At 47.5% G+C, this 26,401-nt stretch overlaps 1 protein-coding gene across 3 annotated transcripts in view; it reads left to right on the forward strand.

The window, feature by feature from the left end:
* The window catches only part of abat (4-aminobutyrate aminotransferase), a 70,866-nt gene extending 54,933 nt beyond the window's left edge, over positions 1 to 15,933 (forward strand). For all 3 annotated transcript variants that reach the window (XM_054736689.2, XM_070546955.1, XM_070546954.1), the window contains exons 12-16: positions 3,320 to 3,457; positions 5,542 to 5,709; positions 6,839 to 6,985; positions 7,104 to 7,215; positions 15,136 to 15,933. In XM_054736689.2, the coding sequence (XP_054592664.1) occupies positions 3,320 to 3,457; positions 5,542 to 5,709; positions 6,839 to 6,985; positions 7,104 to 7,215; positions 15,136 to 15,257 (687 nt within the window). In that variant the 3' untranslated portion in view covers positions 15,258 to 15,933. The remainder of the gene's footprint in view (positions 1 to 3,319; positions 3,458 to 5,541; positions 5,710 to 6,838; positions 6,986 to 7,103; positions 7,216 to 15,135) is intronic.
* Positions 15,934 to 26,401: the final 10,468 nt, after the last annotated feature.

Consider the following 26,401-nt stretch of genomic DNA (forward strand, 5'->3'; position numbering starts at 1 on the left):
GTGTGTGTGTGTGTGTGTGTGTGTGTGTGTGTGTGTGTGTGTGTGTGTGTGTAAGTGTGTGTGTGTGTGCGTGTGTGTGTACACGTGCGTGCGCGTGTGTGTGTGTGTGTGCATGCGTACATGTGTGTGTGATTTTGTGTGTACACGTGCGTGTGTGTGTGTGTGTGTGTTCAATTCGATTCAATTCAATTCAATTCAATTTTATTTATGAAGCGCTAAATCACGACAAGAGTCGTCTCAAGGCACTTCACATAATAAACATTCCAATTCAGGTCAGTTCATTAAGCCAATCAGAAAAAATGTTTCCTATATAAGAAACCCAGCAAATTGCATCAAGTCACTGACTAGTGTCAGTGACTTTACAGCAATCCTCATACTAAGCAAGCATAAAGCGACAGTGGAGAGGAAAACTCCCTTTTAACAGGAAGAAACCTCCAGAGAATCCTGGCTCAGTATAAGCAGCCATCCTCCACGACTCACTGGGGATGGAGAAGACAGAGCAGACACACACACACACACACACACACACACACACACACACACACACACACACACACACACACACACACACACACACACACACACACACACACACACACACACACACACACACACAAAGTAGTGTGTCTATGGTTACATTGATATTTGTTAGTAAATATTCTATTTGGTGAGAGATGAACTTTGTTGTTTTTATCGTAGTGAATCTATAATTAAACAGGTAAACTAGCAGTAGCACATCCAACGTCTAGGAAAGCAAAAAGTAATTATCAGGAGAGGGAGAATGTTTAAGTGGTTAGCAGCAGTGTGCTAGACGATGGCCCCCTCCATGAGGCCACCACAGCTCAGCAGAACATCGTTGTAGCTTCTTCTGGGGAGAAAAACACTTAGAGAGAAAATAAAGTTAACAGCTGAAATAGCAGGAAATAATACAGTTAAAGAGCAGATTGTAGAAGAAAGCAGTAGGGTGTGAAAAGTGGTCAGTGTATCCTCCAGCAGTCTAAGCCTATAGCAGCATAACTACAGAGATAACTCTGGATAATCTAGCCTTTTAGATGGAGGCATGTTGGAGGCAGGGCAAGGGAGAGCCGTCTTTACCGACTGTACACTCCACCTCCCTCTACTCCCCCACTTGTCCAGATCTAGGCTAACATCAGATTTTAACCACAGGCCCTATCGAATAAACATGTTTTAAGCCTAGTCTTAAAAGAAGACAAGGTGTCTGCCTCACGGACTAAAGCTGGGAGCTGGTTCCACAGGAGAGGAGCCTGATAACTAAAAGATCTGCCTCCCATCCTAATTTTAGATATTCTGGGAACCACCAGTAAACCTGCAGTCTGAGAGTGAAGTGCTCGGTTAGGAACGTATGGAACAATCAGATCACTGATGTATGATGGAGCTTGATTATTAAGAGCTTTATATGTGAGAAGAAGGATCTTAAAAACTATTCTGAATTTAACAGGTAGCCAATGTAGGGAAGCTAAGACAGGAGAGATATGATCTCTCTTTTTAATTCTCATCAGAACTCTAGCTGTAGCATGTTGGACAAGCTGAAGACTTTTAACTACATTCTGTGGACTTCCTGAGAGTAATGAATTACAGTAATCCAGTCTTGATGTAATAAATGCATGAACTAGTTTTTCAGCATCACTCCTGGAAAGGATGCTTCTAATCTTAGCAATATTCTGAAGGTGGAAAAAGGAAATCCTGCTAACCTGTTTAACCCTGGATTTGAAAGACATGTCCTGGTCAAAGATAACACTAAGGTTCCTTACTTTGTTCTTGGAGATTAATGTAATGCCATTCAGGTCAGGCGATTGACTAAGCAATTTCCTTTTCTGGATTTCTGGTCCAAAGATGAAAACTTCGTTCTTGTCTTGATTTAAAAGCAAAAAGTTTAGAGTCATCCAATTTTTTATGTCCTAAGACAAGCCTGTAATCTACCCAACCAATTAGGTTCATCAGGGTTAATGGATAAATATAACTGAGTATCGTCAGCATAACAGTGGAAGTTTATCCCATGCTGTCTAATGATTTTACCGATTGGGAGCATATATATAGTAAAAAGAATTGGTCCAAGCACTGAACCCTGTGGTACTCCACAAGTAACTCTGGAGTATGAAGACGATTTGTCATGTACTTTTGCTAAATGAAATCTGTCCAACAGGTAGGATTTAAACCAGCCTAGCGCTGTTCCTTTGATCCCTACTACATGTTCAAGTTTTTCTAAAAGAACATTGTGATCAACTGTGTCAAAGACAGCACTGAGATCTAACAAGACTAGAACAGACACAAGATTCTTATCTAAGGCCATAAGAATATCATTTGTAACTCTCACTTATGCAGTTTCAGTGCTGTGATACTCTTTAAAACCAGACTGAAATTCCTCAAACAGATCATTAGTGTTTAAATGCTCACATACTTGGATGGCCACTATTTTCTCCAGGACTATGGATAAAAATGGAAGGTTAGATATTGATCTATAATTCATTGGGTCATCTGGATCCAGAGAAGGCTTCTTAAGTGAAGGTTTGATTACAGCAACCTTAAAATCCTGTGGTACATATCCATTTACTAAGGATAGATTGATTATATCTAGAATGGGGGCAGTAACCAAAGGAAATGCTTCTTTAAATAATTTGGTTGGGATTGGATCCAAAATGCAAGTTGAAGGTTTAGATGAAGCTAATATTTTTGATAACTCTGAAAGCTCAACTGGATCAAAACGGTTCAAGCACAGATGAGGTTCTACAGTCACCTCTAATGCTGCCTCACTTACTGAGGAAGAAGAAATCGCATTAGGGAGGATGCTAAAGATTTTGTTTCTAATAGAATTAATTTTACTTGTAAAAAATCCCATGAAGTCGTTACTGCTGAGGGCTAAGGGAATAGATGGCTCAGAGCTATGATTCTGTGTAAGTTTAGCAACTGTACTGAAAAGAAATTTAGGATTATTCTTATTCTCCTCAATTAGTGCTGAGAAATAAGCAGTTCTAGTTTGTCGAAGCTTATTTTTATAAAGTGCAAGACTATTTTTCCAGGATAGGTAGGCCTCCTCATGGTGCGTAGAGCGCCATGTTCTCTCCATGGAGTGTGTGTGTGTGTGTGTGTGTGTGTGTGTGTGTGTGTGTGTGTGTGTGTGTGTGTGTGTGTGTGCGTGTGTTTGTGTACATGTGTGTGTGCATGTGTTTTTGTACATGTGTGTGTGCATGTGTTTTTGTACATGTGTGTGTGCATGTTTTTGTGTACGTGTGTGTGTGTTAAATGTTTGTGTTGATGTTCAGACAGGAAGCAGCTGTGTTGGGTCTGTGTTGCTCTGCAGGTGGAGGACCTGATAGTGAAGTGGAGGCAGAAGGGGAGGCCTGTAGCTGGGATTGTGATCGAACCCATTCAGGCTGAGGGGGGGGACAACCATGCCTCCCCAGATTTCTTCAGGAAACTTCGCGGCATCGCTCGTAAGGTAACCAGATGAAGGAAGCATCAGAGTGTGGTCTGATTCCCTTTGGTGCATGGCGGTCACTGCAGTTGACAGCTACTAAAATATAAATTCCTCTTGAATGCATTGCTTTCTATGGTGGAACTGCATATTAGCCTCTAGAGTGCTCTCTGCTGCCATTCTCCATTGAGATCCATTCAGTGTTCAGTCAGAGTAACTGACGTAAATTTCTTCTGAACTCAAGATGGCCAACAAACAGCCACCCTGCTAACCACTGCTGGCATATCCTGTCAGTCCCTCTATGCTCCTCTGGTAAAACAAATATGATAATAAGCAGTAACATCTAGGAAAGGATATCATCTGTTTGGAATATGAAATTTTATGTCTTATTTATAGAAAATTACAATTAACCTGGTGTCCAGGGAAGTGGAAATCATGCATTACCCAGTATAGTTTTTAACACAAGTCATGCATTGCTTCACTGTTTCTTGGGACTGTTTTGGTTATAAGTAAGTATATACTTGTTACATTTAAAGTATGTTCTTTGTGCAGATTCGCTGTAGTTTGAGTTACTATAAAGGCCTAAACGTTGCACCTATTCTGTGTTATAATTTTCAAACATTTTAGAAATATTTTCCATGCTTAAAGAAACAAGTGTTTGTATGTTTTCAAGCGAACACAAGGTCATTCATTTTTACAGTAAGTTCACATTTGGAGTGGACATGTCCGTCACTTTATGAAAAAACAAACAAACATATTTTTGGGGTGAAAAAAGTAGAAATTTTTTTCATGTCCTGAGAAGAACAAAAGCACTTCAGAAAGAAATCTTGCCCAAGGCTTTCACAATTCATGCATCAAAGGGTTATTAATGTTCCTCTGTTTCTTGCTTCTGAATCAGAGGGTGTCTCCAAATCCAGGGGAAGGATGCTTGCCAGGACGCGTACTACCTGGTCCATGTAGGTCCTTGCTCGACTGCTAAAACTGAGAGTCAGAGGTTCTGATTTCGGATGATATAGTCTTCATTTTATCTCCACCCCTGCCGCATCTTGTAGGTGCTGTCACGCCATCCCAGCAGCAAACAAAGGAAAAGAGCTAAAGCTAATGAAAATGAAGCAGGGATTTTCTCTTTATGTTTTGGTCGAGGAGCTACAGCAGCTTTACCTCTGTCGAGAACGTCGGTTCCTAAGGCTGAGAGATCATCCTTTTGTTTCGCCTACAAGATTTCAGGACTTGTCAAATTTAAATAGCTCCATGCGTGTTTTAAGTGACAGAATGACCTGTGAGATGATACTGATAATAACAGTGGAAGGCCTCTCTCCCAACACCTCCTCCGTGAAGACTAACCAGGTAAAGGTTGCACCAGGGAGCCTCTCCTGACTCTGGATACGTGGTGTCCTAAACACGGAAAGTCAGCAACAAACACATTTTGTGGAAATTTTTATTTATCAACATGGGAATAAAAACACGTACATAGTTAGGCCTGAGCAGCGAAAGCGCTGTGAAGACCCATTGTTCTTCGTTCTAGTGTTTATTGTTTTATTTGTCCCACTTCAAAACTAGTTTCAAACACGCCAACTGTGTTCATCCCTGAATGCAAAAGCTGTGCATTTCACAGCAGAACACGAGCTGAATGGCTGTGGTCATGTGTCATAGCCCCCCCCCCCCCCCCCCCCCACACACACACACACACACAGGATTAATCCACCATTAAAGCTCAGATACGGGATTTTTGCCTAAAATGACGTAAAAAGAAAAAACAAGATAAAAACTGCTAAAAGCAGAATGGCTTTAGGCTTTTTAGTTTTCTGTCGCTGCTTTAAACAAACTTACATTAAAAGCGTCGCTGCTCTCTGCATTGCTGCGAACCCAGCGGTTGCCCACATCCTGGGGCAGCCTGTGCTACTGAGGGTATCCTCAGTAGCCCATCCAGACCATCCTCTAAGTTCGGGGGGAACGAGGACACATTTGGAGTGTCCTCCGAGTGTGGACAGCTCTCGTCGCTTAGCTTATACGTCATTGGACGAGCATCCTACCCGTGGATTTGGATACACCCAGAGTCCATTTTTGTTCTTTTACTTTAACGTGGCTCATTGACCTTTGCCCCCCAGCATGGCTGTGCTTTTCATGCCGACGAAGTGCAGACGGGTGGAGGATCTACAGGGAAGTTTTGGGCCCATGAGCACTGGGGTATGGAGGACCCTGCCGACATTGTGTCCTTCAGTAAAAAGCTCCTGTCGGGCGGTTACTTCTACAGGGATGAGCTTCAAGCTGATAAGGTTTGTCGTGATTTTAAGATGTTAAACTTTTAGACGGGTTCTGAATCAGTGAGGTCACAGACATAATGTTACTGGGGGATCCCCGGGGATCCCAGACCAGACGGGATCTACTTTAGTTTGAACTCAGACTGGATGAAGAACCCCTCAGAGGTCCGTGTTCATTTTGACTGACGGACTAAAAATAGCCGTTGTTTATTTTTATCTGTCACTTAAGACTTTTGAATGATGATGACATAGTGTTCATTCGTTGTAGTTAGTGTAATTAGTAATGATGCACCGATACCTGAATCTGAGTACTCGCCAATACCGATTACAGATACCGATACTTCTACCACACAAAAAATGCAAAGAGTTGGAATACAGGTTTTATTTTCTTCTCTCCTCCCAACAGACTGTGAGGTAGATAAAAATAAAATATATTGATAAAAATGATCACAAAACTAAAATATTAGGTGAACAGAAATGACAAGTTACAGTGAAGCCTCTTTCAGGCAACTGCATTGGTATCGGCTAACTTTTACCAGTATCGGTGCATCCCTAGTAATTATATTCAGTCAGAAACTGCTGAACAGAATCTGCATGGTACCGTCACGCACCCAGTAGCTACACATGGACATTAAACTGTTGCACTTAAAAAGGAACAGTTCACCTGCTTCAGCCTGAACACATGGCCTCCTCCTGGTCTCAGGTGGCATCTCTGCAGAGGAGGTCGTCTTGAGTCTATCATGAATGTCTTGCACCCACTTCAGCAGGATAAATCTCCAGCGTCAGATCCACCTGTGCCAGTCTGCAGTGATCAGAGATGTGCTCCAAAGTCCTAGTCTTTAGGCTTTTTGTAGAAACTTTGGAAACTCAGCTGCTGTGACATTTTTCTTAGGGTAACCAACGAGAGACCACAGCTAATTAATATTATAATTATAATCCGTCCAAATGACAAGACGGCCTTCAGATTCTTCTGCCAGCAGTTTAAACGGTCAGAGGGAAAGTCAACGGGACCACTGGTACCAATATTTATAGATATTTTAATGGAGGCATTAGGTGATGTAGTTGTTCTAAAATGTGTGTGACTCAAGAATAAGCATTCTGGGTTGTCTCTTGTGAATGTTTTTGCATTGTTTTTTCTCTCCAGCCTTATCGCATTTTCAACACATGGATGGGTGACCCATCCAAGAACCTGTTCCTGGCTGAGGTTCTCAATGTGATTCGTAGAGAGAACCTTTTGGAGGAAGTGGCTCGCTCTGGAAAAGCCTTGTTAGACGGGCTGTATGACCTGCAGGTACTGGTAGTGTGTGTGTGTGTGTGTGTGTGTGTGTGTGTGTGTGTGTGTGTGTGTGTGTGTGTGTGTGTGTGTGTGGTGGTTGCAGCTTGTTGAGCCACTGTTTCTCTGATTTCAGGCTCAGTTCCCTGGCCTTTTGAGCCGAGCTCGAGGACAGGGGACGTTCTGTGCTGTTGATGTATGCGACGCTGCAACTCGTGACCGGATCCTGCTGCAGACCAGAGACAAAGGTAGCAATCACACAGAGCTGCACGATATTTTTCCAACCCGTTGGAATTGAAAACACGTGAATTTTCAACAGAACTCAAAGTTATTTTGTGAGCAGTTGGATTTAGAATGACGACTCTAGTCGTCAGTGGCAGTCAATGAGTTAATCTTACCATGGAAGCCTTTTGGTGCTGATCAGTGACGTCACTCACTGGAGGAGAGGGAGCAGCAGTGTGTCAGCCAGTGGCCCCATCAGGAGGCTATCACAGCTCAACAGAACACCATTGTAGCTTCTTCTGGAGAGACAAGCACTTACCCCTACTGCACGGTTTACTCGCGGCAATCACAGTACTCCAGTGCACACTGGGAGAGTCTCAGCAGCGAAGCGACTTCTCTGCTGTGCTTCTCGCTCGAGTCACGAGATCACAAAATCCCTCGACACTTACAAGGTTAACGGTTTGCTTATGCAATCCGCCATTAAACCAAAAAGAAGGAACTCACATTTTTATAAATATTTGATGTCATTTATGTTGTTGGCCCTGTCTACTGCCAGGATTAAAGCCATAAAAAACACTGCTGCACTTCTGGAATGATACTGGGAGTAAATAAGCCATTGGGTCAGATGCAAGCTACATAGATATGAAATTGGTGACTTTAACATCCACGTTGATGATCCCTCTGATCACTTTGCCATGAATTTCTCCAGCCTCATGGACTCCTTCGGCTTTACCCAGCATGTTTCTGGCCCCACACACACCAGGGGACACACTCTAGACCTTGTTTTTACCCTGAGTCTAAATGCTGAGTGTGTTTGTTCTGAGGACGTTTATATTTCAGATCACCATTGCATTTTCTTTAGCTTGTCAGTTTCTGCGTCCCCACCTCCTGCTCGCCGTATGTTTAGTTCTCGTTTTCTTAATGAGAGCACAGCTAGCAATTTTTCTGCTGCTTTTGATCCACCCTGTTCTTCTGATAACGACCCAGATTCCTTAACTTCTCAGTTTAACGAGCACTGCCTCTCCATTCTGGACAACATCTGTCCTGTCAGAACCAGATCAGTTCCTGCAGTGAACCCTACTCCCTGGTTTAATGACAGCCTTCGCAGCCTGAAGCGCCAATGCAGAAAAATTGAGCGCTTGTGGAAGAAAACCCATCTCCACGTCCATCTGCTGCACCTAAAGGATCTTCTGACATCCTTTAACTCTGCAGTCAGAGATGCAAGGGTTTCCTATTTCTCCAACCTGGTGTCCCAGAGCAAAGGGAACCCCAAGGTGCTGTTTAACACCATCAGCAGCATCGTCTCTCCTGCCTCTCCTACAGCCTCCATCCACTCTGTTGCAGACTGTGAGAACTTTCTGTCTTTCTTTGTGGACAAAGTCAGTAAGGTTAGATCTAGCATCTCTCCTTCAGCCTTATCGCTGCCTCTCCCGACTCCAACCAGGCCCGTCATCCTAGATAGCTTTGCTCCTGTTTCTTTGCCTGAGTTAACCAAACTAGTTAACTCTATGAAGACCTCTGCATGCCCCCTCCACATCTTACCCTCATCTTTGTTTAAAAGTGCTTTTCAGTCCATTGGTCCCAGCGTGCTCTCTATAATTAATGCTTCTCTGGTTTCTCGTCAGGTCCCTGCTTACTTTAAGAACGCTGTAATCCACCTGCTTCTTAAAAAACCGAGTCTCGACCCCTCTCTCCATAGCAGCTTCAGACCCATCTCTAAACTTCCGTTCATCTCCAAGATCTTGGAAAAGGTTGTGGCTAAACAACTCACAACTCACTACTGAAACAGCTCTTCTTAGGGTCTCTAATGACCTTCTGACTCACAGTGATGCAGGGGACTGTTCTGTTCTGGTCCTGCTGGACCTGACTGCAGCCTCTGACACTGTTGACCATCACCTGCTACTGGAGAGGCTGAGAGACTGGGTAGGCCTATCAGGATCTGCTCTGGAGTGGTTCTCCTCTTATCTTTCTGAGCGCTCCTTTTCTGTGGCTGTCTCCAAGTTTAGGTCCTCCACCACCTCCCATACCCATGGTGTCCCACAAGGTTCTGTGCTGGGGCCTCTGCTCTTCCTCCTCTATCTGCTTCCTCTTCAGCACATCCTGAGCTCCTTCAAAGGAATCTCCTACCATCTTTATGCAGATGACGTCCAACTGTACATCTCCTTTAAGCCCCATGAGATGTCTAAGCTGCAGCTGTTACACACCTGCTTAGACTCTATCAAAACCTGGATGGCTGGGAGCTTTCTTCAGCTGAATGAAGATAAGACTGAGATCCTCATCTGTGCCCCAGACAAGCTGGTTCCCAAAGTCAGAGACTCTCTTGGTCAGCTTGCTTCTCACACCAAACCTTCTGTCAGGAATCTTGGCGTGACCTTTGACCCAGCTCTCACCCTGGATTCTCATGTCAGTTCTCTTGTTGGCTCTTCCTTCTTCCATCTCAGGAACATTGCTAAGCTGAGTCCCATTCTGTCCCGCTCTGAACTTGAGACTGTTCTCCACTCCTTCATCTCCTCATTCTTAGACTACTGTAACTCTCTTTTCACGTGTCTGAGCAGAACCTCCCTGAACCGTCTACAGGTGGTTCAGAATGCCTGTGCTCGGCTTCTGACCAAGTCCTCCAAACACACCCACATCACCCCGCTTCTCCTCCAGCTTCACTGGCTGCCAGTCAACTTCAGGGTTCATTTCAAGATCCTGGTTCTGGTCTATAGGGCCTTACATGGACAAGCACCATCTTACATTGGTGATCTTCTTAGTCCCTACACCCCCAGCAGGTCCCTGAGGTCCAGTGATCAAAGCCTACTGGTTGTGCAGCACCAGGCTAAAGACCAAAGGTGACAGATCATCTGCTGCTGTGGCCCCCAGACTCTGGAACTCTCTCCCCCTGAGCCTGAGATCAGTGGACTCAGTGGTCTCCTTTAAGAAGCAGCTGAAGACTCACTTGTTCAAGCTGGCTTTTGTATGACCTTCTTCACCACTCTCTCTTTATTCTGCTCTCCCCACCTATTCCACCTTCCTCGGGATCCACTGATTTCCCTCTTTCCAATTCACTCTCTCTCTTTCTTTACATTTTTTCTTTTAAACTCCAATAGCCCATTTTGCTCATTTTAAATATATTTTTAAACATTTTCTAAATGCTTTTTTATATTTTTAGTTTTTTTTGTTTTTGTGAAGCGCCTCGTGATTTTTATCTTGAGAGGCGCTATAGAAATTATACTTTCTTCTTCTTCTTGCGGTGTGAAACCGGGGTCAGGATTGGGCTTCTGCAGCAGCAGCCTGTCTGATCACTGAGGAACCTGAGCAGATTTAACCCTTCAATCTTTGTTGTAACAGCATTTCTCCACCGTGCTCATCTCCCATTGGTCCAGGATCACTCAGTCGTTTCCTTTAGGTTTGGAGGTTCTTGAGTGGCGCGCTCCAGACCCGCACCAAAGCCCCGCCTCCTAGCATGATTGACAGCAGCTTTTGTCGCTTCACAATCAGTTTACAGAGCTCCAGACGTCACGCGACTCTCAGAGAGTAGACGCCATGTTGTCAGGCAACAAATGTAAACAAAATGAATGGGATCGGCTTGGATTTTACTTCGTCGGAGTTTACTTCACACTTTAAAACCGAAGAAATTGTTTTATATAGTGAGAAATTAAATAGACTAAACATCTCCGAACCTTACCGTGCTCCTGGGATACTTTTTAAATACGCCAGAAGCGGACTTCTTACCAGACCTGGCCGGGGCACCCCTTGGGATTTCCCGGGAGGAGCTGGCCCAAGTGGCTGGGGAGAGGGAAGTCTGGGCCTCTCGACTTGGGCTACTGCCCCCGCAACACGACTCCAGATAAGCGGATGAAAATGGATGGATGGATGGACAAATAACAGATTTACACGTAAGTAGTTTAAATAGAGTGCTGTGCTGTTTGAATGTATAAACTGAACGCCAAGAGAAATCACTAGTCTGATTTTTTTTCCGTGAATAAAATAAATATGTCAGGCAGGAGCGTCTCAGGATCCGTCTGAGATCTGTCTCGGTGATACAGATAATAGCAATCCAAAGTGCTTTTTATCTTGACAATTGATCAACCATTGCTTAAAAATGAAATACAGCTTAGCCGGTTAATTGCTGTGATCATAAAACACGTAAACAGCAACACGCAGAACTCACGAGGCAACGTTTTACGTGATGTTTACTTATTGCTATGAGTAATAAGACAGAAGAAGCCACGCCAAAATAAGTTTAGGAAGCCCACTAAGAATCCTAATAAGAGCATTTAAAATAAATACCATACACAGTTGAGGAAACGTTGGTTTAAGTACCTGATAGGAAGTGGTCGCTGCATAAGCGAAAACCTTTTCTCTCGGGATCCCACAGCTTCATTTTAGCCCGGTCTCTAGTGCGTTTTATTACAATGATCCAACGTTTGCGGCGCTCCGGATCTTGGGGAATCCTGTAGATGGCTCATTCCTTATGTCGTCTGTGTCTGTTCTGCATCCTGGGGCACAACAGGAATCTACCATATTTCCTGTCTGATTGAGTTTTCTGACAATAACAAATAGTCCAGCAGCCGGTTTCTGCCTGCCAATATGGCGCAGTTTCGTTTTGAACTGTTGCATGCCGGGAGAAGTGACGTCAACTCCCGGAGCTCTATACAAGATTCAAAGACGAAGTGGGAGACAGTCAAAAATGCTGGACGGTTTCTCAGTTAGCAGAACCTGTGAAAAATAATGTAGATTCAGGACTGTCCCACAGGATGCAGGAACCCTGGTCACCCTAACGGCAGCATAGCAGCCAATCAGGAGGCTCAGAGCCGAATCTGGGTATGTCAGCATGATCAAACCATTTTTGAGACGGGGGAGATTTGCTGTATTTTTGTTATTAAAACATCATATTTTAACCTACTGTATGGGTTTTAGATATTACTGATGTGTTAAAAATCACCTCAAACACTGAAAATGAATAGATAATTAAATGTCAAACTTTAGGAGTGCTGGGGGTAAATTTAGGGCACCCCAAAAACTCGGTGCTGCACACAGACAGCTGGTGTGATCAGCTCTGAAAAGTTGTCGTCGTTTTCCTCCGCTTATCCGGGTCCGGGTCGCGGGGGCAGCATCCCAACTAGGGAGCTCCAGACCGTCCTCGCCCCGGCCTTCTCCACCAGCTCCTCCGGCAGGACCCCAAGGCGTTCCCGGACCAGATTGGAGATGTAACCTCTCCAACTTGTCCTGGGTCGACCCGTGGGCCTCCTGCCGACAGGACATGCCCGAAACACCTCCCCGGGGAGGCATCCAGGAGGCATCCTGACCACATGCCCAAACCACCTCAACTGACTCCTTTCGATCCGGAGGAGCAGCGGTTCTACTCCGAGTCCCTCCCGAATGTCCGAGCTCCTCACCCTATCTCTAAGGCTGAGCCCGGCCACCCTACGGAGGAAACTCATTTCGGCCGCTTGTATCCGCAATCTCGTTCTTTTGGTCATTACCCAAAGCTCATGACCATAGGGGAGGATTGGGACGTAGATCGACCGGTAAATCGAGAGCCTGGCTTTCTGGCTCAGCTCCCTCTTCACCACGACAGATCAGCTCAGCGTCCGCATCACTGCAGACGCTGAACCGATCCGCCTGTCGATCTCCCGATCCCTCCTACCCTCACTCGTGAACAAGACCCCGAGATACTTAAACTCCTCCACTTGAGGTAGGACCTCTCCCCCTACCCGGAGTTGGCAAGCCACCCTTTTCCGGTCGAGAACCATGGTGTCAGATTTGGAGGTGCTGATCCTCATCCCAGCCGCTTCACACTCGGCCGAGAACCTACCCAGCAAGAGCTGAAGGTCAGAGCTGGATGAAGCTAGGAGGACCACATCATCCGCAAAAAGCAGAGACGAGATTCTCCTGCCACCAAACTCGGCACACTCCACACCACGGCTGCGCCTAGAAATTCTGTCCATAAAGGTAATGAACAGAACCGGTGACAAAGGGCAGCCCTGGCAGAGCCCAACCCTCACCGGGAACAGGTCCAACTTACTATCGGCTATGCGGACCAAACTCACGATCCTCTGGTAAAGGGACTGAATGGCCCTTAACAGAAAGCCACCCACCCCATACTCCTGGAGCGTCCCCCACAGGGTGCCCTTGGGGACACGGTCATAAGCCTTCTCCAAATCCACAAAACACAAGTGTTGATCACAATTTGCAGATCACGTTTATTTTTCACGGAGATCGGCCGCAGATTCCTCTTCCGGTCGGCATTCTAGGAATCGGAACTAGGAATCTAAAAAAAATAACAAACTTTGACCGATTCTGGGAAAAAGTAACAGTTGGTTCCGGTTCAAATTGATGCTCGATGCCCAACCCTACAGTGCAGCCCCAGCTAAATAAACAAAGTACAAAAAAACATTAAACAGTTGAACAATAAATGGTTGAAAACATAAAAATGGCAAATGCAGCTAAAAAAGAAGAAGAATTATTGCTGAGACCGGGAAGGAAACCTGTGCAAAACTACATGCCAGCCCAGCACGCTAACCACTGGGCCACCAAGTCTGCTACATGACACCAGTCGCCTAAGCTAGTGATTCCCAACCAGGAGCATGCATGCCCTAGTGGTCTGTGAGCGCATTAAAGGGGGTACACGGAAGAATGAATATTCCATTACCCAGATGATGACAGCGCTCGCCCTGGCAGTAAACCACATTGTGCTGGGGTGTGTTATGTTTAACGAATACTCAAATATAGTAACGCACAGTAATATATGGTTGATATATTATTATCTATTTAGTAGTGATGTGTCGGTCGCGAACGAATCGGCTTTAAGAGCCGGCTCTTTGAAGTGACCGACGGGAGCCGGCTCGTCATTGGGAGCCGTCCCCCCCCCCCCTCTTGTTTTGGTGACAGCTACAGGCGATTGGTCAACATGTGTAACTGCGTGTCCAGACTGTCCACACACAGAGCAGTAGGGGCGGGGAAGAGGGAGGATCAGACTCAGACACACAGCAGAGCACATGCTGGCGGAGGGAGACGAGAGGGAATGAGGAGGAAAAAGGCGAGAGAGAGAGAGAGAGAGAGAGAGAGAGAGAGAGAGAGAGAGAGAGAGAGAGAGAGAGAGAGAGAGAGAGAGAGAGAGAGAGAGAGAGAGAGAGAGAGAGAGAGAGAGAGAGAGAGAGAGAGAGAGAGAGAGAGAGAGAGAGAGAGAGAGAGAGAGAGAGAGAGAGAGAGAGAGAGAGAGAGAGAGAGAGAGAGAAGAGTGCGACAAAGATGGTGAGAAAATGAGCACCAGCAGTCGGAAGGTTGAGATTTCTTAAAGTGTTCAGTTATTAAATCCATAGAAATGATTAATATTTGATATATTGCATATTTTACATTAGTAAATCATCTTACATATAGTTTTGCATATTTTGGTTATAAATGTACTCTACGCAACAGAAAATCTGAGGAGCCACTTGGGAGCCAAAAGAACCGTCCATCCATCCATTTTCTGAACCCGCTTTGTCCACGCAGGGTCGCGGGGGGGTGCTGGTGCCTATTTCCAGCGGTCAACGGGCAAGTAGGCGGGGTACACCCTGGACAGAGAGCCAGTCCATCGCAGGGCACCAAAAGTACCGGCTCTCTAAAAAGAGCTGGAATTCCCATCACTGCTGTTTAGGCCAAACGTGACTGCATGCATTTTTTTCAAGTTGATCAGCTTTGGACCGGAGGCTGCTACAACAGCGCAGAGGATTAAGGAGGTTTGACGACGGGGTAATGTGTGTTATACGGAGCTGATATTAAACACTGAAACATCCTCAGTAAATCTGTCTGGCGACAGTAAAGTCGTGTCTGTGTTAAAAGCTCAGACTCATGGTTAAAGCTCCAATAAGTTTCCTACCCAGTGTTTGACTGCACAGACCCCAGTGTGCGTGCGTGTGTGTGTGTGTGCGTGTGCGTGTGTGTGTGCAGCCAGTAACAGGGCCTGTCTTCAACAGGTGTGATCCTTGGAGGATGTGGAGAATCATCGATTCGCTTCCGTCCAGCACTCATCTTCAGGGATTACCATGTCCACCTGTTCCTCAACATCTTCAGTGATGTTCTGGCTCACAACAAGTAATTCTTGAAGGAACCTGGAGCTACAGAAGACAGACGGGTCGGGGTGGGGGGTTTCGGCTAAATTTATCTCACAGTCAACCTGATCACAGATCAAGGGCCACAGCAGATGGCTGTCCTTTTCGAAGTAAACAGCAGGGGGTGCTAGAGAGCCCTTTAATAGAAACCTTTTCAGCTGATCCGCCCTCTGGAGGAAGTCATGTTGCTCCTGAAGGCTTCGGCTGTTATCCCCACCCCAGTGAGCACAAGCTCATTGCTCATAAACACTATTTAGTTGTTTTATTCCATTTATGTGCCACTGGTGTGTTTATTAGTTTCATTATTTTCTGCCACAGCCTCCTTGTCTCCATGTTTTCTGTTTCTGGTACAGAAACAAAATGTCTCCATCCTTCACCATCAGAGTGACTTCTCCACCCTGGATGAAGATGCTGTCTCTCTGAGGCCTTTTGTGAGACTCAGAAATAAAAGCGAGCATTTTTTAAAATCAGATTCCACAAATACAGATGCTGTTAGCAGAAACCTGAACATAACAAAGGAGGCGTGTTGTAGCCTGTTGGGGGCTCTGCTCTCTACGTCACTGGTTCTGATCCAGCGACAACAACTCTGTAAAAACTCCAGTAAACTAAGCCGCCAGCCTGCATATATTTGATTCTGTCTATTAAAACTTGGTGTATTAATGACTTGTGTTGCTCTAAGTAGGAATGACTTTTCAGCTTGAAATGATGTAGCCCAGAAAATGTGAATCTCCCCTGGACCTCTGTCTGTCCTTTATTCTCTAGATGTTCGGCTCACTCTGGTGGGTCAGAACCAACTACTGATGTCAGACTCTCTCACACGCCACTCACTACTTTCTACAGGTGGAAAAACTGTTGCTGCACAATATTTAAGATCATGTGCCCCAAATCCATCCACCGATAATTATTCAACCATTAAATCTTCACACCAATGTGTGGGCGGGTGAGGGGGTACAGGTGAGGGACAATACAGGTGAGGGTGTGTGAGGGGGGACAGGTGACTGTGTGTGAGGGGGGGCAGGTGAGTGTGTGTTTGGGGGACAGGTGAGGGTGTGTGAGGGGGGCAGGTGAGGGACAATACAGGTGAGTGTGTGTGAGGGGGGACAGGTGACTGTGTGTGAGGGGGGACAGGTGAGGGTGTGTGAGGGGGACAGGTGAGTGTGTGTTTGGGGGACAGGTGACTGTGTGTTTGGGGGACAGGTGAGGGTGTGTGAGGGGGACAGGTGAGTGTGTGTGAGGGGGGACAGGTGAGTGTGTGAGGGGGACAGGTGACTGTGTGTTTGGGGGACAGGTGAGGGTGTGTGAGGGGGACAGGTGAGTGTGTGTGAGGGGGACAGGTGAGTGTGTGTGAGGGGGGACAGGTGAGTGTGTGTGAGGGGGGGACAGGTGAGGGTGTGTGAGGGGGACAGGTGAGTGTGTGTGAGGGGGACAGGTGAGTGTGTGTGAGGGGGGACAGGTGAGTGTGTGTGAGGGGGGGACAGGTGAGGGTGTGTGAGGGGGACAGGTGAGTGTGTGTGAGGGGGAGAGGTGAGTGTGTATGAGGGAGGACAGGTGAGGGTGTGTGAGGGGGACAGGTGAGTGTGTGTGAGGGGGACAGGTGAGTGTGTATGAGGGAGGACAGGTGAGGGTGTGTGAGGGGGACAGGTGAGTGTGTGTTTGGGGGACAGGTGAGTGTGTGTTTGGGGGACAGGTGAGGGTGTGTGAGGGGGACAGGTGAGTGTGTGTGAGGGGGGACAGGTGAGTGTGTGTGAGGGGGGACAAGTGAGTGTGTGTGAGGGGGACAGGTGAGTGTGTGTGAGGAGGGACAGGTGAGTGTGTGTGAGGGGGGACAAGTGAGTGTGTGTGAGGGGGACAGGTGAGTGTGTGTGAGGGGGGACAGGTGAGGGTGTGTGAGGGGGACAGGTGAGTGTGTGTTTGGGGGACAGGTGAGTGTGTGTTTGGGGGACAGGTGAGGGTGTGTGAGGGGGACAGGTGAGTGTGTGTGAGGGGGGACAGGTGAGTGTGTGTGAGGGGGGACAAGTGAGTGTGTGTGAGGGGGACAGGTGAGTGTGTGTGAGGGGGGACAGGTGAGGGTGTGTGAGGGGGACAGGTGAGTGTGTGTTTGGGGGACAGGTGAGTGTGTGTTTGGGGGACAGGTGAGTGTGTGTGAGGGGGACAGGTGAGTGTGTGTGAGGGGGGACAGGTGAGTGTGTGTGAGGGGGACAGGTGAGTGTGTGTGAGGGGGGACAGGTGAGTGTGTGTGAGGGGGGGACAGGTGAGGGTGTGTGAGGGGGACAGGTGAGTGTGTGTGAGGGGGACAGGTGAGTGTGTGTGAGGGGGGACAGGTGAGTGTGTGTGAGGGGGACAGGTGAGTGTGTGTGAGGGGGGAGAGGTGAGGGTGTATGAGGGGGGACAGGTGAGTGTGTGTGAGGGGGACAGGTGAGGGTGTGTGAGGGGGGCAGGTGAGGGACAATACAGGTGAGTGTGTGTGAGGGGGGACAGGTGACTGTGTGTGAGGGGGGACAGGTGAGGGTGTGTGAGGGGGACAGGTGAGTGTGTGTTTGGGGGACAGGTGACTGTGTGTTTGGGGGACAGGTGAGGGTGTGTGAGGGGGACAGGTGAGTGTGTGTGAGGGGGGACAGGTGAGTGTGTGAGGGGGACAGGTGACTGTGTGTTTGGGGGACAGGTGAGGGTGTGTGAGGGGGACAGGTGAGTGTGTGTGAGGGGGACAGGTGAGTGTGTGTGAGGGGGGACAGGTGAGTGTGTGTGAGGGGGGGACAGGTGAGGGTGTGTGAGGGGGACAGGTGAGTGTGTGTGAGGGGGACAGGTGAGTGTGTGTGAGGGGGGACAGGTGAGTGTGTGTGAGGGGGGGACAGGTGAGGGTGTGTGAGGGGGACAGGTGAGTGTGTGTGAGGGGGAGAGGTGAGTGTGTATGAGGGAGGACAGGTGAGGGTGTGTGAGGGGGACAGGTGAGTGTGTGTGAGGGGGACAGGTGAGTGTGTATGAGGGAGGACAGGTGAGGGTGTGTGAGGGGGACAGGTGAGTGTGTGTTTGGGGGACAGGTGAGTGTGTGTTTGGGGGACAGGTGAGGGTGTGTGAGGGGGACAGGTGAGTGTGTGTGAGGGGGGACAGGTGAGTGTGTGTGAGGGGGGACAAGTGAGTGTGTGTGAGGGGGACAGGTGAGTGTGTGTGAGGAGGGACAGGTGAGTGTGTGTGAGGGGGGACAAGTGAGTGTGTGTGAGGGGGACAGGTGAGTGTGTGTGAGGGGGGACAGGTGAGGGTGTGTGAGGGGGACAGGTGAGTGTGTGTTTGGGGGACAGGTGAGTGTGTGTTTGGGGGACAGGTGAGGGTGTGTGAGGGGGACAGGTGAGTGTGTGTGAGGGGGGACAGGTGAGTGTGTGTGAGGGGGGACAAGTGAGTGTGTGTGAGGGGGACAGGTGAGTGTGTGTGAGGGGGGACAGGTGAGGGTGTGTGAGGGGGACAGGTGAGTGTGTGTTTGGGGGACAGGTGAGTGTGTGTTTGGGGGACAGGTGAGTGTGTGTGAGGGGGACAGGTGAGTGTGTGTGAGGGGGGACAGGTGAGTGTGTGTGAGGGGGACAGGTGAGTGTGTGTGAGGGGGGACAGGTGAGTGTGTGTGAGGGGGGGACAGGTGAGGGTGTGTGAGGGGGACAGGTGAGTGTGTGTGAGGGGGACAGGTGAGTGTGTGTGAGGGGGGACAGGTGAGTGTGTGTGAGGGGGACAGGTGAGTGTGTGTGAGGGGGGAGAGGTGAGGGTGTATGAGGGGGGACAGGTGAGTGTGTGTGAGGGGGACAGGTGAGTGTGTGTGAGGGAGGACAGGTGAGTGTGTGTGAGGGGGGACAGGTGAGTGTGTGTGAGGGGGACAGGTGAGTGTGTGTGAGGGGGGACAGGTGAGTGTGTGTGAGGGGGGACAGGTGAGGGGTGTATGAGGGGGGACAGGTGAGTGTGTGTGAGGGGGGAGAGGTGAGGGTGTATGAGGGGGGACAGGTGAGGGTGTGTGAGGGGGACAGGTGAGTGTGTGTGAGGGGGGACAGGTGAGGGGGTCAGGTGAGTGTGTGTGAGGGGGGACAGGTGAGTGTGTGTGAGGGGGACAGGTGAGTGTGTGTGAGGGGGGACAGGTGAGGGTGTGTGAGGGGGACAGGTGAGTGTGTGTGAGGGGGGAGAGGTGAGGGTGTATGAGGGGGGACAGGTGAGTGTGTGTGAGGGGGACAGGTGAGTGTGTGTGAGGGAGGACAGGTGAGTGTGTGTGAGGGGGGACAGGTGAGTGTGTGTGAGGGGGACAGGTGAGTGTGTGTGAGGGGGGACAGGTGAGTGTGTGTGAGGGGGGACAGGTGAGTGTGTGTGAGGGGGACAGGTGAGTGTGTGTGAGGGGGGACAGGTGAGTGTGTGTGAGGGGGGACAGGTGAGGGGTGTATGAGGGGGGACAGGTGAGTGTGTGTGAGGGGGGAGAGGTGAGGGTGTATGAGGGGGGACAGGTGAGGGTGTGTGAGGGGGACAGGTGAGTGTGTGTGAGGGGGGACAGGTGAGGGGGTCAGGTGAGTGTGTGTGAGGGGGGACAGGTGAGTGTGTGTGAGGGGGACAGGTGAGTGTGTGTGAGGGGGGACAGGTGAGGGTGTGTGAGGGGGACAGGTGAGTGTGTGTGAGGGGGACAGGTGGGATGTATTACTGTGCTGACTATCTCTCCCCTGGCCAAGGCGGCTAACAGGTGAGTCAGCACACAGGTGATGCGTTCTCCTCCAATGACAGCAGGGGAAACTTCCACATTCTAAAGACTTATTTATTTTTTAAAGAATCAGAAGAATGTTGGGATGTGGAGCCACTCTTTCTGAAACTTGCACAGCGCGAATGGTGGCTTAGCGGTTCTGCTTGAACACGTAAACGCTTGCAAACGTGTTTTATACGAACTTTCCAGGAGAGCAGATCCGCTAAAACACACATCCAGGTGTTTCTCTGAATGTTCAGTGGAGCTTGTAGACGACGTGTAAGGAACGTGAGCAGATTCATAAACTGTGAATACACCTATTTCTTATTGTTAAAGTAGAACAAAGGACACATATAAACACTATTTTAGTTTTGTTTTATTTTATTAATCAGTTGTAACATGTATTAGCAAATAAAAGTCTTAATATCAGTCAGTGTGGTACTAGGGTTGGCGGTACGGTGGCTGGTGTGGGACAGTTGGATGGATAGAAGGACAGCAGTGTTTTATTGTCTATCAGCATTACATGAAGTATCTGTAACTACATAAACTATGGGACCCTTTGCTGGTGTGGTTGTTTTACACGTGTCTAACATGCTGTCCATGTACTGTGATGAATAAATGACCTTTAGAAAAATACACGTGTGTTGTTTTAAATGAACGATCTACTCTCCCAGCTGCTGATGCAACATCTGTGTTAAAACAACGTGTTGGAAATGCAGAGGGGATGCACCAGTATAGGTGTGGACCCATCAGGAACAGCTGGTCCCAGCGTGGTGGTGGGGGGTGCTGCAGCTACAGCCCCAAACTGTGTCGGGAACTAAAACAAACCCGAATACAACAGAGGTGCTGCGACAGAATCCAGGTACCAGCTTGGTTCCAGCCCATTCATCAGCAAGGTGTTTACTTACCCATAGGCGGAGATCCCAGGGGGGACGTGGGGGGGGGGGGGGGGCACGTCCCCCCTCACACAAAGTTGCCCCCCCCCCCACACACACACACACACACACAAAAGAGGTTATTGTAAACACAAATGCTATCAGTAAACCTGTATTGTCTTCTAAACCCACAACGTAAAAGTTATTCTGCAAATACAAAACAATGTGTTTTTAATTGTTGAGAAATTATAGTCCACCCCCCCACCCCAATTCTTCAAGTTGGTACGGTCGGTCCACAATCGCCGTTTCCAACGGGCGGGGCTGCCGGCTTTGCCTGGCTCACAGCTTCACAGCAGCCCGCAGGCTCACAGGAGGCGGGAATCAAAAGCCAGCGGTTTCCAGCAGTAAGTCAATAATCACACGCTTGTTCTACAAACTTGAATATGTACGTCAAATGTGGTCATGGTAAATGGCCTGTATTTGATATAGCGCCTTCTAGAGTCCTGGAACCCCCCAAGGCGCTTTACAACACAATCAGTCATTCACCCATTCACACACACATTCACACACACATTCACACACTGGTGGGGATGAGCTACAGTGTAGCCACAGCTGCCCTGGGGCGCACTGACAGAGGCGAGGCTGCCGAGCACTGGCGCCACCGGTCCCTCCGACCACCACCAGCAGGCAACGTGGGTTAAGTGTCTTGCCCAAGGACACAACGACAGCGACAGACTGAGCGGGTCTCGAACCTGCGACCTTCCGATTGCGAGGCGAGCACTTAACTCCTGTGCCACCGTCGCCCCCCCTGTCAAACATAGACACCGATTATCTTTAGATTTTGATCACCGGTCGGAGATCCCTTTATGACAGACCACCACCACCACAGTAAAAAAAAAAAAGTTGTCACTTCATGTTCTCTGGTCATTCCAGGATTATTCCGCTATTATTATTCCATTCACTAAGGTGATCAAAAGTTCCTTTTTCCGGACACGTACGCTTTCACGGTCTGCCTCTGGAATCTGCGGAGCATTTATAGATAGATGAAAATGTCCGTGTTTCATCCTATTTAGCTGATGAATGATAAGTAGATGTATACATGTTTCCATCGAAAATCATTCATAGAAAGTAGAGCATCAGTAGTAAAAACTCCACAAAAACACCCAATGAGTTTCATGAAACACACACTCACACATGTACACACACACACAGAATATGGTAGAATCAAAACTAACTGGTCGGATGTATGGAAAACCACAGCGTTTAACCGCTCTTATCCCGTCTTCCCCAGCCTCTGCAGTTGTTTACAATATGTCAAAGTGCAGGTGCACCGTGCAGCTTAGGGATGAACGCAGCAAATGTGTGGTGGAGGCACGTTGCTCAAAGCTCTCAGTGTAAAACATAGAGCCAAAGATCCCGTTGACCACACAGACCCAAAAACACTCTGAAAACTGAGAAAAGTGAGAGATCGATTAAACTGAAAGATAAAGTATAGAGTATGTATATGTTTAGTGTATTTGTAAAGTAAATGTTTTTAATTTTTATTATTAAAATGAAACAAATATTTCAAGAATATATTTTTACATTTTGTGCATGTTTTTGTTCAGTAGGACTTAGATAAAGTTATTAAATATTACAGAGTTATTCTCTAATAGCCTACAAACATTTCTATGATTTATTAAAGAGATTTCAGTCATTTTGATACTTGACTTGTTTTTACGCCCCTCGGCTTCGCTAGGAGCACGATGTGTTTAGGGAGTAAAGAAGATTTTGTACTGTAAATGAAGCGAACACTTTTACAGTTCTCTATAAGATATTTATTAAACAAAAACGAAGCTCTAGGCTGAAAAGGGAACAAAAGGGTCATCCAAAACTGGGTATTAATAAACAAATGAATTTCCCAATAAAGAAAAACGATATCTACTAATAAACCAAAAGCGCAGCACATAGGCTGGAATAAGGCTAAACGGAAAACGCAAAACTGCACCAAGAGGGTGAGGCAAGTCTCTCTATAACGAGGACACACGAATTACTATTAATATTATCAAACACAAAAATACCACTAAGGTCTTAACACAAACAGAAATACCACTCAGGTAGCGAATCGAAGACTTTAACGTCTGTAAGCGAGGAGAGCTAGAGAGGAGAGCAAACACCTCCGTGCCAACACCCATCTGCACATCTCTCCCAGAATATCTCCAAGAGCTCCCTTTTAACAGGGAGGCTCAATTTATCTAACAGCCTGCAGCTGTGCAGGCAGCGGACCGAGGGCCTCTTGAGGCCAAAAGTAGACGGTGCACGTCACACTCCCCCCCTCAAAACAACAACTAAAAATGACCATAGTTGTTGTAACCGAACGACTAAAGAGAACTCCCGCTAACTACACACAAAAAAAAACTAACTAACTAACCCCTAGATCTCAAAGGTGGGCAGATTAAACACAAAATATCTCACGGCGCTGATCCCCAGCACCGCGGAGTGTTCCCGAGATGTCTGAATGAACAGACAACACTAGCCTTATCAGAGATCGAACAATCTAAAACCTACAAGGGAGTCTCAATCGAAAAACTGCGGGAAAGGTTGTCAGCCATGAGGTTTTCTGTCCCTTTCTTGTGGCGGATGTCCAAGTTGAATTCTTGGAGGAGGAGAGCCCATCTCATCAAGCGCTGATTGTGGTTGTACATTCGGTGGAGGAAGACCAGCGGATTATGATCTGTAAACACAATGGTGGTGAATGCACTGTTGCCAACATAAACAGAAAAATGTTGCAGGGCCCATATGAGGGCTAGGGTCTCCTTCTCTATGGTGGAATAACGGCGTTGTGCAAGGTTAAACTTCCTTGAGAAGTAGCAGATGGGGTGATCAAGTCCACCAGCATCTTCCTGGAGAAGCACAGCTCCGGCTCCGGCATCAGAGGCATCGACCTCAAGCTTGAAAGGTCGAGAAAGGTCAGGAGCTGTAAGAACTGGAGCACAACAGAGTAGGTCACGCAGAGCAAGGAACGCCTGGTTACAGTCAGGTCCAAGAGAATGGGATATTTGTGCTTAACATATCTGTGAGAGGTTTGGCAACAGTGGAGAAGTTACGGCAAAAACAGCGGTAATACCCGGTCATGCCCAGAAATCGACGGAGTTCTCTGCGTGTGGTCGGTGGCGGAAATGAAACAATAGCCTGGATTTTATCAGACAGCGCCCTCACTTGGCCCAGTCCTACCTCCTTCCCTAAATAACGGACAGTGGCTTTCACGAACTCACACTTGGCGAGGTTTAGAGTCAGATTAGCCATCTTTAAGCGGTCAAAGACTTGAGCTAATATCTGGAGATGCAGATCCCAGGACTGAGTGTAGATGACTATGTCATCAAGATACGCGCTGCAATGAGGCACATCACACAAAACCTGGTTCACTAGACGCTGGAAAGTAGCGGGGGCATTCCTTAAACCGAACGGCAACACGGTGTACTGGAGCAGGTTAACTGGAGTGACGAAAGCAGACACTTTAGAAGCAAACGGAGTTAGTGGCACCTGCCAATAGCCTTTTAAAAGATCTAGTTTAGTGACAAATGTGGCTGAACCCACACTATCCACACAGTCTTCTACACGAGGCAAAGGAAACGAATCTGGGACGGTTTTTGCATTTAACTTGCGGTAGTCCGTAACAAACCTATATGAGCCATCAGGTTTATTTTCCAATAAACATGGCGAGCTCCAGGAACTGGTGCTGGGTTTTGCTAGGCCATGTTCTGATAGATAAGTTACCTCCTTTCTCATTAGTTCCCTCTTCATCGGACTAGCCCTGTAAGGGTGCATACGAACGGGGACGGAATCAGTAAGGCTGATGTCATGAGTTATTAGGTGGGTCTGACTGGACACGTCTGAAAATAGTTCTGGAAAAGAGTGAATTAAATGAGAAAGCTCCTCCTGTTGCGAAGAGGTGAGGTGACTCAAACTGGACGACAGGTTGGAGAGAGCTTCGGAGTTGCAGAGACGTGGGGTGACAGGGGGCAGCGAACTCCACGTCACAGCATCATCTTGCACAGTATCAGGCAGTGGGGGAGAAACATCTGCAGAGACTAAACAAGGCTGAGTCACAGCGGTAACATGTTCATGAAATAGCTTCAAACGATTCACATGACAAGTCATGGTTTTCTTTCTCATTAGAGGAGTCCTGATCACATAATTGGTTTCACTGAGCTTGGAGAGAACCTCAAAAGGACCCTCAAACTTTGGAGACAAAGAGGAACCCACAACAGGACTCAATAACAAAACCTGGTCTCCAGGTTGTAGCACTCTAACAACTGCCTTTTTGTCAAACTTCACTTTCATTTTCTGCTTTGCTTTGCTTAAGTGTTGCTGAGCTAGGAGATTAGCCTCCCTTAGCCTTTTCTGGAACGTCTTGACAAACAAAGGTGCACTAACACCTGCAGAAGGAGCTGGCCACAGAAACTTCTCTTTCAGGGCTTTGAGGGGGCCCCGTGGAGAGTGGCCAAACACAAGTTGGTGGGGACTGAATCCAGTGGATTCCTGAATGGTGTCCCGAGCAGCGAATAACACAAAGGGCAGACCATCTTCCCAAGATCTGCCAGAGGTAAAACAATATTTCTTTAACATGGCCTTCAGAGTCTGATGCCATCTTTCCACGACTCCCTGGCTTTCCGGGTGGTAACTAGAAGACTTGTGATGTTCAATGTGCAAGGTCTCTGCTACTTGAGCAAAAACCCGTGAGGTAAAGTTGGTGCCCTGGTCTGATTGTATGACTTTAGGCATTCCAAACACAGAAAAGAAACCTGTTAGGGCCTTAATGATGTTAGCAGCTGTAATGGAAGATAACGGTACAGCCTCAGGAAAGCGGGTGGCAGAACACATAATAGTGAGAATTACGGGTAAAAATGTTATAAATAACAAAAAATCCCGGACGAGCCCCCACTCTTTTACGTCCCTCGGCTTCGCTAGGAGCACGATGTGTTTAGGGAGTAAAGAAGATTTTGTACTGTAAATGAAGCGAACACTTTTACAGTTCTCTATAAGATATTTATTAAACAAAAACGAAGCTCTAGGCTGAAAAGGGAACAAAAGGGTCATCCAAAACTGGGTATTAATAAACAAATGAATTTCCCAATAAAGAAAAACGATATCTACTAATAAACCAAAAGCGCAGCACATAGGCTGGAATAAGGCTAAACGGAAAACGCAAAACTGCACCAAAAGGGTGAGGCAAGTCTCTCTATAACGAGGACACACGAATTACTATTAATATTATCAAACACAAAAATACCACTAAGGTCTTAACACAAACGGAAATACCACTCAGGTAGCGAATCGAAGACTTTAACGTCTGTAAGCGAGGAGAGCTAGAGAGGAGAGCAAACACCTCCGTGCCAACACCCATCTGCACATCTCTCCCAGAATATCTCCAAGAGCTCCCTTTTAACAGGGAGGCTCAATTTATCTAACAGCCTGCAGCTGTGCAGGCAGCGGACCGAGGGCCTCTTGAGGCCAAAAGTAGACGGTGCACGTCACACTTGTGAAAGCTGATTTGAAGTTTATTTTTTCTAGACATATT

This window comes from Nothobranchius furzeri, chromosome 18 (genome assembly GCF_043380555.1).
Source record: "Nothobranchius furzeri strain GRZ-AD chromosome 18, NfurGRZ-RIMD1, whole genome shotgun sequence".
NCBI classification, from domain to species: Eukaryota; Metazoa; Chordata; class Actinopteri; order Cyprinodontiformes; family Nothobranchiidae; genus Nothobranchius; species Nothobranchius furzeri.